Raw genomic sequence first — 13,777 nt, 5'->3', positions numbered from 1 at the left:
TTAGGCAGAAATACAGTGGTATTTGTAAGGTAGGTGGCATATGTTAAGCACTCAACAAATACTCATTATTATTATTATTGTTATTACTGCCATGATTAAATAAAAATAAAAAATAAAAAAACCAGGATCTCAAAGTGCATACATAGCATGATTCAATTTCACTAAAAGGGCAAAGCACATATAAACATATATATATATATATATATATATATACACACACACACACACACACACATGTATTTATATGTACATATTTAAGGTATTTATTTATACATATGTTTTTATATATATTCATGTGTTGTTTAACAATGGGGATACTTTCCAAGAAATGCATTGTTAGGCAATTTCATTATTGTGTAAACATCATAGAGTGCACTTACACAAACCTAGATGGAATAGCCTACTACATACCTAGGCTATATGGTATAGCTTATTGATCACAGGCTACACACCTGTGTAGCATGTTACTGTACTACAGGAAATTGTAACACAATGGTAAGTATTTACGAATCTAAACATATTAAACAGATAAAAGGTAAACTAAAAATAGAGCATGAAAGATTAAAAATGGTACACTTGTATAGGGCATTTGCCATGAATGGAGTTTGCAGGATGGAAGTTGCTCTGGGTGAGTCAGTGAGTAAGTGGTGAGTGAATGTGAAGGCCTAGGACATTACTGTACACTACTGTAGGCTTCATTAACAATGTATACTTAGGCTACACTAAATTCATAAAAAATATTTTTCTTTTTTCCATAATAAATTAAACATTTAATTTTTTAAAAACTTTTTGACTCTTTTGTAATAACACTTAGCTTACAACACAAACACAATGTACAGTCATACAAAAATATTTTCTTTCTTTATATCCTTATTCCATAAGCTTTTTTTTTTTTTTTGAGACACAGTCTCACTCTTGTCCCCCAGACTGGAGTGCAATGGTGCAATCTCAGCTCACTGCAACCTCTGCCTCTGGGGTTCAAGCGATTCTCCTGCCTCAGCCTCCCGACTAGCTGGGACTACAGGCGCCTGCCACCATGCCTGGCTAATTTTAGTAGAGATGGGGTTTCACCATGTTAGCCAGGCTGGTCTCCAACTCCTGACCTCAGGTGATCCATTCCACTTCGGCCTCCCAAAGTGCTGAGATGACAGGCATGATCCACCGCACCCGGCCCATAAGCTTTTTTCTACTTATTTTATTATTATTTTTTTTAAGACAGAGTCTCGCTTTGTTAACCAGGCTGGAATGCAGTGGTGTGATCTTGGCTCACTGTAACCTCCACCTCCCAGGTTCAAGCAATTCTCCTGCCTCAGCCTCCTGAGTAGCTGGGATTACAGGTGCATATCACCACACCCAGCTAATTCTTGTATTTTTAGTAGAGATGAGATTTCACCATGTTGGTCAGGCTGGTCTTGAACTCCTGACCTCATGATCCACCCGCCTTGGCCCCCCAAAGTGCTAGGATTATAGGTGTGAGCCACTGCGCCTGGCTCTCTACTTAAATTTTTGTTTTTTTTTTTTTTTTTTTACTTTTTAAGCTTTCTTGTTAAAAATAAAGACATGAACATACACATTCGCCTAGGCCTGCACAATGTCAGGTTCACCCATATCACTGCCTTACACCTCCACATCTTGACCCATTGGAAGATATTCAGGGGAACAACATGCATGAAGCTGTCATCTCCTATGACAACAATGCCTTCTTCTGGAACACTTCTTGAAAGGCTGCCTGAGGCTGTTTTACAGTTAACTTTTTGTTAATAAATAGAATGAGTTAATATAAGTATAATAAGTTAATAAGTAGAATGAGTACACTCTAAGTGATTAAAAGTATATGGCATTATATGTATATATATAAAATATATTTTTATATATATTAAATTACATATATATAAAACACACATCCCAGTAACAGTTGGTTACATTAGCAAGTATTACGTACTGTACATAATTGAATATGCTATTCTTCTACACAACTGGCAGCACAGTAGGTTTGTTTACACCTGCATCACCACAAATACATGAGTAATTCATTACAATAGGACATTACAACAGCTGTGACATCACTAGGCAGTAAGAATTTTTCAGCTCCATTATAATCTTATGGGACCACCATTGTATATGCAGTCCATTGCTAATCAAAACATCACTATGTGGCACATGGCTATATTTTACATTGATATTTACACATATATATGTGCTATGTGTGTGTGTATGTATCTATATCTATACCGAGAGAGAGAAAGCACATGAGCCTGCAAGGAACCATGAAAGAGATTCATAGAAAAAAGATATGAAAAAAAAAATGCACCACCGAGTGGTCATCTAATGATCAATGAATAACAATTCATTTTTGTTCTTACACTTCACCGTATTCTTCAGATTTCTATGAACAGATTATCTTTGCAAATATAACCATAAATATGCTATTAAAAAAAACCTTTCGCAAGAATGAACCATATTTGTTTAGAGTGTTATGTCCACAAAAATTTTGTTCACATTATTTACAATACGGATGGTCCTCAACTTACCACAGTTCAACTTACAATTTCTTGAGGTTATGATGGGTTTATTGGGAAGTAACCCATCATAAGTCAGAGAGCTCTGTATGACCTATGATGGGTTACAGCTTTTATTGAATAGATGTCGCTTTCACGCCATCATAAGTCGAAAAATCTTAAGTCAAACCACAGTAAGTAGAGAACTATCTGCTATGTCAGTGGCATTAAATTCATTTTTGACTTAGGATATCTTTTATTTACCATGAGTTTACAGAGACATAACCCCACTGTAAGTCAAGGAGCATCTGTAATTAGGAAAATACCATTTTCACTGCTTTACATAGCCAGCTTGCTTCTTTTCATCAGAGAATAACTATGAAGAAAAAAATAAGTGACATGATTACCCTCTGCAAGTTCCACTCGGGTTGCTCACTGGTTCCATCATGTCCTATCCTTATCTTATATATGTTTCCAATGTTTCTTATTTCAACCTGAATGAAATGCAAAGGAGAAAAAAATTATCAGAATTTTTTAAATTAAGCACATTAAAAAATTCTTTCTTTTTACACTAAATGCATTTTTTGTTCCTAATAGTTAAAAAGCTCTCAGAAACTCTTTCAGAGTCTAGAAATGAAATGCCCTCAAGAAACAATCAGTGAACCTCACAGACACAGAGTATGAGACAGAAATATCATGAGACTTGACTAAAAATATGCAGAAGGAGTCAAATGAGAGAACAGGATGAAGAACACGCATATGCTCAGTTCTCTGACTACCACACATTTCTCACTGGAAGCCAACACTTTCTGAGTTCCAATGACAGAAAGACGGGCTTGTATTTTAAGAAATTAAAAAAAAACAATTTTCACCAAAGAAAAGCTAAATATGGTGATTTCTACAAGCTTAAGAAAAGTGTGAGTCTAGAACTTCCTTGTACTCTGAAAATCCTGTTGTCTTTGATGATACCTAGGTTAAGATATAGATGTTCTACGTTCAAGGAAGAGAAGCAAACCTGCCCACAGAATATGGGTGCTGATTTAGTTTTTGATGTGGCCCAAGAGTATTTGTTAATCCAGGTAGCATTGTGGAGAATTGGCTTTGGGAATCACTTTTAGCTCAACTGGAAGCCTGGCTGTTGCAAACGGAGTAAAATATGTTTTTGTAAACTGAGTAAAGTGTGTTTTTTTTACTTCTCTTTTCTTCAATTTCTTTATCTGTTGAATGGTCACATAATGCTTTCTGCATAAAATTTTCAGTTCAACTAAATAAATGTATATTAAAACAATAAACAATGTGCAAGTCCACAGGTATGCGAAGATGAAAATGGCACAATCTCTAACTTGGAGAAATATACAGACTAGCAAGGGAGACAGACTTATAAGCAGATATTTTTAGTATAATAAAATATGTCCAGGACACTGAACTGTGAGGATTTTTTTTAATGTAATATACCACCTTATTGCTTAATGGCTTCAATAATAGCCATTGTTATTATTTCTACTACAGGCACCAATCTACCTCTGCAGACTAGAGATATAAAGAGGCAGGCACTTGCATATTATGTCTGACTAGACATTGCCTACCTATGGACTAGACCCTGAAAGAGCTGGGACAGTCAAATCACCCAGAAACTATCAGAACTCCTTTTTCATACCCAGTTCCCATGCTTAGAATTCTTTTTTTTAAGTGCCCACCACCACTTTCCCCTACAGACTGCAGCAGCTAGAACAGACCTGGGCCTGATTCAATACCAGGTCAAGAGAAATTATGCTGTTCTCAACTGGGAAGAACGAAAATAGGGATGTTAATCCCCAACAGCCAATTTTCCCCCACTTCCTTATTCCCAGAGCTGGTTTCAGTGGCAGAACTCAGAGGCTAGCTCTTCCTCCCAGAGGAAGCAGGAAGTTATCCTCCAGTTTGAGGCTAGTTTGTCTCTAAAAGGTAAACCACACTTTAAATATCCTTTCATTGTCCCAAGAATCTATTAGCACTTAAGTGTAAACTTCCTTTCTCCACAATGTAAGTGAAAACAATAAAGGGATATCTGAACAGTCTGGTTACCAAGCATATGTGACTTGACACCTATCTGTCTGTTAAGGCAGAAGAGCAGAACTAACTGCCACTCAGGTCTGTGCCAGCCAGGGGGGAAAGACTTGACACGCTTGTCCCTTCCAATCCACACAGTCACCCTGTGAAGGGTAAGGCTCTTTTAAGTGTCTACTTTAAAAGATGAAGAAATTCAAACAGGTTAAGTCATTTGTCTAAGGATACACAGCTGGATACACAGAAAGTTCCAAAAGTAAAATTTGAACCCAAGTTTAATAAAATATCCCACATTGTCCTCAAAAATGGCTATATGCTCACTTCAGGACTGGAAAGAAGGAAAAGAGAATGAAAGACAAACTTATAAGTGGCAAATGATGCCAATGAAAAGGAACAAGGGAATCAATACCCACAGAGGAGAGAGTGTAGAAATGTGTCAATTCATTCTAATTTAGGATTCTCAAACTATCATAAGACCCCAGTCTTATGAGTGCCCATTAACCCCTAGGCCAGTGCTTCTCAAACTTTAGTGCACACACAGATTACCTGGGGATCTGGTTAAAATGCAGATTCTGATGCAGTAGGTCTGGGATGGGAACCCAAATTCTGTGTGTTTAACAAGATCCCAGGCAATGCCCATCCTGCTGGCCTGGAGTCCACAAGACTCTACACTCCTGGGGGCTTCCATGTGTAGACCCAATCTCCACCACTGAGGTAATCATCTAGAGCTATTCACACTTCACAGTAAATGACAGAGGCCAGTAGAAAACATATCCTGAGCCATTTACCAGCAGAGGGAGTCCTTGGTGCCTGTAATCTGTCATCTGTAGAGCACTTCCCATCTACCAGGTGCAGCGCACGGCACACACCTTCCCAGGCATTCTTTAAACTACACAGCAAGGCTTTTAAGTGAGTATTATTACCCACCTTGTACTAAGTAGGATACTGAGGATTAGTAAGGATAATCAGTCTATTTAACGTCACAGAACTAGTGAGAGGGTGATTTGAACCTGGTCTCTGACTCCAAGGCTTCTGTTCTTAACCAGTTTATAAGTTTTACCATATGTCAATAGGATTCCTTTTTTAATTTATACACATTTTCTCTTTTTGTCATCACAATACCTTAAAATTTAGAAAGAAAAGATCTTATTGCCTGTATTCTATACATAAAGATAGTGCTGGCCTGGAGAAATTAAGTGGCATGTTCAAGGTCACATAACAAACATGTGGGAAGCAAGGACTCCAATCTAGCTCACCCGATTTGCAGTCTAGTGCTATATCCAGGATTCTCAACCTTGGTTGCACTTTAGAATCACTTGGGGAACATCTAAAAACCTCAATACCCAGACTGTACCTCAGGCAAATTAAACTAGAATTTCTGGAGGTGGAATCAGGCATCAGTAGTTTTTAAAGCTCCCTGGGTAATTCCAATGTGCAATCAAGACTGAGAATCTATACCATCCATTCCAAGATCTGACCCTAAGTAAATTTTTCAGAAAAACATTGATAGGATTTATCAGCATATAAATACATATACCACAAGGTATATTATGAGAAAATTAGACTTTTGTGGGGTGACTTAAGGATCTAACCATACATACACATTCTGAATTCTAAACAATTATCTTCAAATAATCTTTTGAAATATGTATTTGTATAAGGTATGGCTGCCTGTGCAAGGAGCCAAAGTGCTCCTCCACAACTGCAGACAACTGCTTTTCTTCAGCGAAAATTAACTTTAATGATTACAAAAGTAGAATGACAGGCTCAGGTCTAAGAATCTAGAAACCATTTGAGTATTAGTGATTGCCAGGTACTGTAGCCCCAAATAGCCTTGGGTTCCTGGTGACATGAGTTGTCCTCAATCATTCTCTATTCTCTAGCCAGCCTTAGGATGCAAAAGGAATACCCTCCAGAGAAAATGACTGCTATTTAACAGTACACCAAAGAGCCACACAGCTTTCACAGGCAGTGGGGCTGGAAGGGTGGATTAGTGAAGTGGAATGTAATTGTCCTAATTGAAACTTGGCCAAAGCTCTGAGGAACAAGGAGAGGCAACCAGCTACATGCAAACTTAAGCAGTCCAGTGTTCTCTGACTCTAAGAAGTAAAGGAGAGAGAAATTAGAAATGGGCATGGGCAAAGCTTCAAAACATGGCCTGTGAAGATGCCAAGGAAATGATTTCATTCTCAAGATTTTTTAATTAAAAAGATGAAAAATAATTTTATAAAAAGAAAATAATTTCAGACCTGTATAGCTCAGCTGAGCAACATCTATAAGTATATGCAAGTATATAAAAGAAGAGTTTTCATTACCAGAATAATCTCTATACAGCTTATAAGCCGGTTATAAATTGAGTTGAAGTTGACAGTTTATAGGGCCAGTTTCAAACCCATGGCCTAAAATAAACTGTCTTTAAAGAAAGCAAATTTTTCTACAACTTTCCTTGCTTGAATAAGATATGTGAGCAAAAATATTTCCTTTGATTGTTACAATAAGCATTATTAACTTACAGGCATTCTAAAAGACCAGAGGTTCATTTTATATAGGAGACACACACACACACACTTCTACATTACAGAAATGTCTTTGAAATGTTCACAGGAAAATATTACTGCCAGTGTTGTTTACCTGAAACTCATCCTCGTGTCCTGGAAGGAAGAGCTGCTCTGAGCTGTCCTTGCGAAGACTTATTGGCCCAGTGACTCCTTTATCTCCATACACCCAGAGAGTGACATTGGCTTGAGTTCCTGTATTTCCTGTCAGCACTAACACCTTCCATTCATCTTCTGACAGAAGAGTCTCACTACTTTGGAAATGTCTGATTTCTTCTATGGGGGAAAAAAGCATTAGTGGCAGATCAGATACAACATCAGGCTGACAGAATCCTTTGTCACACTGGAGCCAAAGGACATGAAAACTGGGCAGGGTAGGGTGAGGCAAGCAGGAGACACTGCACTGTGAAGACTCCAGGGAGCTGATTTGATCTTGTCTCCTCACAGCAAGGTTCTGGTCAACTGAAACTCAACCACCGAAGTAAACTGGATTCGAACAATAAACATCTGACCTACATGGCAATCTTTCACTTATCCTCAATGCTATAGCACAGGAAGGCAAACTGGAGTTTCTGTCCCATGTCCACAGATTTTTCATAAAGCTGCCTGCTTGACCTACATATTTTATATAGAACTACCACCATATAAAGTAACAAAAAAGGGGAATTAAAACATGTTTTCACATAAGATAGGTAAGTGGCAAATTGAGGGCAAAGAAAAATTTTCTGAAATATTTCTGAAAAAATTAAAAAATACCTTACTGGCATGGGCAATGGAAAGGATTTGGAACTAAAGATGAATTTTCACACATACAAATGGTTCCTGAGGTGCTCAGAGCAGTTGTCCATGAGAGCAGGGATGCAAAGCACTTGTGTTTCACAATGCATCCTCTAGCAACCAGCAGTGCCCAAACACAGTCACTCCTGTTTGTAAAGAATGCCATGACATCCCAAGCTAGAATGGCTGTCTTCTTCACACTCCCTTTCACCTGTGGTCTCATCTGAGGAGATACTGGGCCAGACAATGCTGAGGGCATCTCCCATGCTACTCTGCACGGGTTGTCTGAAAGTACCCCAAATGCACTTTAATTCTTAACTGATATTTCCACTTTGAAATCTTATATACCCAAGATGATGAGGTAAAAGTTCTTCATGTCAAATGGTTAAAAGGTAGCCAGAGCTCATCTCCTTCCTTTAATTCTGTAGCTTGAAACTATAGGCAGCCCTCGGCAGCACTTAGGATCTTACCAACAATGATGACAAGTCTAGAAAATAAGAAATTCTTCCTGCTAAGCTATAATGAACAAATTTTAAAATAAAAACCATGCAAAAATATATAAATAAAAACAAATGCTATGAAAGAACTGACATTCATTTTTAAAAGTTTCTTTCTCTAGAATGTGCTGAGTAATCTCTGTCAGTATAACAGCTCCGGGTAATCTCTGTCTGTGGGAGTGACTGAACAATTTAATTGTTTTTAAGCTCCTATTATATGCAGGGTTCTGTGTTGCATGTTTCATATGCATTTCTCATTCAATCCTCATTCCAAACTCATAAGGTGAGTCAAATTATGATGCTCATTTTAAGAAGAGGAAAAGAAGCAGGGAAGTTAAATAATATAGCCAAGTCACATAATAAGTAAACTATGGGATGTTTAACTGCAACGCACCTGCACTTAAACAAGCTTGATAGGCATTCCGTGTTCACCTAAACATAATTCACCAGGATGCAGCAGTGCTGCTAGCATCTGAGGTTTTCTTCTGCGCTGCACACTACCCTAAGCACTTAACATTCATCATCATGTTACTCTCACTCAACCCTCATACTACTCCTGTGAGGTGCTGTCCCCTATTAAGCAGATGGACAGACTGGGACTCAGAAGTGAAGTGACTTGCCCAGAGTTACACAGGAAGTAACAGGGAACTAAACTTCAAACCCAGGCAGAGCAAGTGTGAATCCCATGACATTTACATCAGAAGTAGCTGACCCAGAAATGATCACAAAAATTGGTCCAATAAAATTTTATGACATGATCTAATTTTCAAAACTCAGTGTTACATGTGAACATTTGGCCACTGTGCCTGACATTTCTAGTCAAACACACTTGGAATTTCCTCAGGCCCAGGCAATTGCATTACCAGATCTCTACTGACAAAGACTCCACAGCACATTCATGAGTTCCAGAGAGAAACTGGTGATCCTAGGTCAATGGCGGACATTTTAGGATGTCGATCATTCACTTACTTACTATCTTATGGATATCTTATTCATCTAAAAGAATCACTTTCACTCAACTCAAGAAAACTTTAGTTCCTATTATTTGCTGGGCATTGTGTTAGGCTCATTGCTCTCATAATAACAGAACTGATGAAAAGTTTGAAAGATAACTAATGAGAGTCTCACCCTGGAGATACATGCTATCCAGTGGTGAAAACAGACATATAAATATCTGGATTTCAAACATTCAAATACCTTCATGGAAAACAAACAAACAAATAAAAAACTACTGAAAAGTTCAGGTGTAGCGGAGGGCAGGAAGTGAGTAATTGAGGAGTGGGCAGAAAAGGCTTCACAGAGGAAACCTTAGTGCTGGATGTAGGAATATGGCTCAGAATTTCGCAGAAAGACAGGAAGAGCATTCTAAACAGAGGGGACAGCATTCCCAGCATGTGCATGGCTTGCAGCAGCAGGCATGCTGGAAGAACTGCAGGTGCCAATGTTCAGCTGAACATAAGATATTATGTGTGAAGAGGAGAGACAGAAATGTGAGGATCATGGAAGGCACTGGCCAAGCTGGAAGGGAGTTGGCAAATCCTTTTGCAAGCAACAGAGAGCCAGTCACAATTTTAAAGTATGGTGGTGGTCTGAGCTAACTATTAGAAAGATCAGTCTGAAACAGGGTGAACTGTAGCAGGGACAGACTGAGGTAAGAAGGCCAGTGAACAAACAATAGACACTAGACAGTGAACAAACATACAAAGAAACAAACTCTGAAATGAAATCAAGAGACCACAGTTATTTAGTCTGAATTTTTTTTCCATGTCCGTGCATGAATGAACACAAATCTATGTGTGTATGTGTTCAGCTTGTTTGTTTGATTTAATCTGCAAATGAGTTGACAGCCTCTAAGGCCCCTTATTCCTGCATTAACATGTTCTTGCATCATTTGCACAAAAATAACACATTGTCAGGGTACACTCATATTATAAAAATTGATGGCTAAATATGATATAATCTATAATGCAGAATGATGTATTAAAGTTTGTACTGTTATCAATTAAATATGAACACCATGTAATACCATGATCTTTTGGAAATGAACCAACGTCCATTAGTCTCAGACTATAAATTTCTGCTGAGAACTGAGAACCATAAAAGCAGTTGCTTTTGTTGACCAGAAGTTTAAAATACTCTAAGCTAGGAGAATATTTAATGGGGACCCTGGATATTAATGGGGAGAATATTTAATGGGGATCCTTCTCGGTCACCCTGAATAAAATCTGTGGTACCTAAGATTATTCAGATGACTCAAAAACATGCCCTGTGAGGGTGACTGAACAATTTAATTAAACACCAATCAGGTTGACTCAGACCAAAAAAACAAAAAATGTTAATCTACTTTGTGTTGCTGCTAGTCCACTGAAGCTCTAGTGGAAAAAAATAAATTACTTGTAGAAATAAGTAATAAACTAGCTGATTCTAATAGTTCATGGGTTGATTAAAGTTAAGGTCAGCATAAAGCATGAATTACCATCAGAGTGTGGCCATAAAAGGACAGATTTTATAGCCTCTATATGCTATTCCAAGATAGTATTTGAGAAAGCTGATTTATTCTAACATGTCATTGAAAACAACTGAAAACAAATGTGTCCTAATATCTGATAGTGTAATATCAGATATTTAAACCCTAATTTCAAAACATATAATCTGAAAAAAATAAGACAGTGAAAGCATCCCCCTATTGTTATCTTGCAATAGATGAAATCTATTTCTACAAAATTAACATAGTCTTGTTTTATTCATAAATTTTCAGTTTCTCAATTAAGGGATACAAAGCACAGGATGCACAAAGCTGGTAGAGATAACTAACACAGAAAACAGAATCAAATAATCAAAGGCATCCTAACATGCTTGCCCATTGGATTAATACCAAGAAGATAAAAACTAACCAGGATCAAGGTAAAGGTCTGTGTCTTGGTTGAAAGATCAGTTATATGTTTTACACTGAAAGGATATTATGAATAAAATATCCTAATAATCTTAATATAAACCAGAAATGCAATAAAAATGCCCAAAACATGTATTCCAAGCTGAGACTGTATTAACTGATGTATAAGGTCACATAAAAGGAATACCATTATTCTAAACTGTTCAGATTATATGAGAAGACAGGTTCCTACTTGGAGATTCACACTTTAAGAGAAATATTCATAAAGGTGAAGAGTCTAAAACCATATATAAGAAGAAATTATTAAAGCAATATATTTGACACAGATGAGAATATACTAAAGAGAAATACTAAGAATCCACTTTTGGTATATTTATATACATATAAGAAGAATATACTAAGAGAAAATGAGAATATACTAAGAAAAAACAACAATGGTTGTTTTATAGAAGAAGATATTGACTTTTTTATAGGCCAAAAGAATTTATGGGTAGTTTTTCTGCTCAACACAGGGAGGTACTTTCAAGTGATTAGGATTATCTGAAATGGAATGGCTTATTTCTGCACTCTTCCTATGAACCTCTATGTTGCTTATGATGTGTCAGAGGTCCCTTCAAATCCTCAATCTATGATGAACGAAAACTTACACTACCTTTACAATATATAATTTACAACAGCACAAGCATTAAAAAAATAAAACTATACTTCACTCTGGATGCCAAGTGCTATTTTTTATATTAAAAAGGACACAAAAATTACAACAATAATAACCATTAATATAATTCATTATCTTGTAATTCCATTTATGGGAATTATTCTAATGAAATAATATATAGATGAGCATCCATTACAAATTATAAGAAAATAGGTAAATATGTTATGCTACATCAACAAAATGGATTATTTGTAGTTATTAAATTTTATTTAAAATATTTATTATGAAAAATTCTTTAATGATTAGTACCTTCTATTAACTGAGAAGGTTACAAAATGATATATTTAATATAATCTACAAGTGTATATACATACATATATGCACAAGTATAAATAGATTTTAAAGTGCTCTTTGGGGGAGTAGTAAGTTGATATAATTTTAAGATTTTCCTGTATGCTTTATGTGTTCTACTTTTTTTCGGAATGAAATTATTTTTAGTCAAACATGACTACCCAAGATTTTTCAGAATTTACTGACTGCTGTTTTTAAGGAAGACTTCAACTTAATAATAGATTTTTTTCTGCCCAGGTTTATTTGTTTTTAAAGTATTGGCACCTAAACATATTTAGGAAAGAAAATGCCATGGCTGAGACTTTGGCACAGATTAGGATTTGCCTGGCAACACTGTAGAACATGCCACCACAAACAGATGATGGACTGGCAGGATGGCTGCACTGCACTGTTCAAGTGCCCATGCACAGAGACAGGCGACTGGAGCTGAGACCTGCATAACATTCATCTTCCTGGGTCTTGATTTTCTCATTTATAGAAATAGGTAGTTGCCGGAAAGATATCTAAGGGCAATTTCAGTTCAGAGCATCAAATCATAAGTCTTCTCTTTTTATATTCGGTTTGAATGTGTTTAAATGCAGTGTTTCCAAACTTAAAATTATGCAGAAGTAATGTATATTCTCACTTAAATAATTTTTAAAATATGGCATTTCTGAAGTATTTATGAATAATATGGTGTCTTACATTTGCTTTAAAATAATTAAATGAGGACATTGTAGGGCATAGCAGGAAGGACCATAACTAAGACAGAACTACGTCTATGTTGATCATTGTTGAAGCTGAGTGATGGGTACATGGGGGTTCATTTGTCCATTATCTCTACCTTTGTATGTGTTTAAAATTTTCCATAATAAAAAGATTATTCTAAAAAAATAAGATTCCTTCCTCAACCCCCCCACCCTAACAAAATTAATATCATAATGCAGTTTAGACCTAAATGAAAGCCTTGCAAATTTAATGACACTATATCTCTACTTAACTACTACAAAATAACTATTTATCATATATGTGCTATTTTAAGTTCTAAATCCTCTTGCCCCTTTGATGTAGATGAGAAAAGTTCCATCTTTCTTCCTAATAAATAAGCATTTTGAATGAAGACAGAACAGTTTTATTTTGTCTATAATTTCTCATTCCCAAAACTATACATCTTGCCCTATCCCAAAAGTGGATGGACAAACATAGTCTCATTCTTAAGGAACTGATATTTGGTTTTAGATATCTTTAAAAGTAGAAAATAAGTTTTCTAAAGTGTTTTTCAACTAACATATTTTAATATGAATGGCTAATGCAACCCAAATCTGTCTTGACAGCTAAGCTGCAAAACCAAGAGGAAGGTATTTCTTGCAAGAAGCAACTTTTTAACTATTGCAGTCCTTTGATAGAGGTAGAAAAAAGACAACTAAAGGGAATCATGATCTAATTACTCAGTAACAGATGAGAGAGAGACTTCTAGGGAAATATTCATACATAAAGACATTTTTTCCTCTCTTAAAATTGTGGGT

General features: G+C 36.4%; 1 protein-coding gene across 2 annotated transcripts in view; it reads right to left on the bottom strand.

The window, feature by feature from the left end:
• Nucleotides 1-13,777, bottom strand: part of RP1 (RP1 axonemal microtubule associated) — a 328,721-nt gene that overhangs the window by 130,130 nt on the left and 184,814 nt on the right. For both annotated transcript variants that reach the window (XM_063817109.1, XM_054656745.2), the window contains 2 exons: nucleotides 7,176-7,375; nucleotides 2,906-2,992 (listed from right to left, as the gene is read on the bottom strand). In XM_063817109.1, the coding sequence (XP_063673179.1) occupies nucleotides 2,906-2,992; nucleotides 7,176-7,375 (287 nt within the window). The remainder of the gene's footprint in view (nucleotides 1-2,905; nucleotides 2,993-7,175; nucleotides 7,376-13,777) is intronic.

This window comes from Pan troglodytes, chromosome 7 (assembly GCF_028858775.2).
Source record: "Pan troglodytes isolate AG18354 chromosome 7, NHGRI_mPanTro3-v2.0_pri, whole genome shotgun sequence".
NCBI classification, from domain to species: domain Eukaryota; kingdom Metazoa; phylum Chordata; class Mammalia; order Primates; family Hominidae; genus Pan; species Pan troglodytes.
The sequence above is the reverse complement of the archived record's forward strand: the minus strand, read 5'-3'. Positions and strand labels throughout refer to the sequence as shown.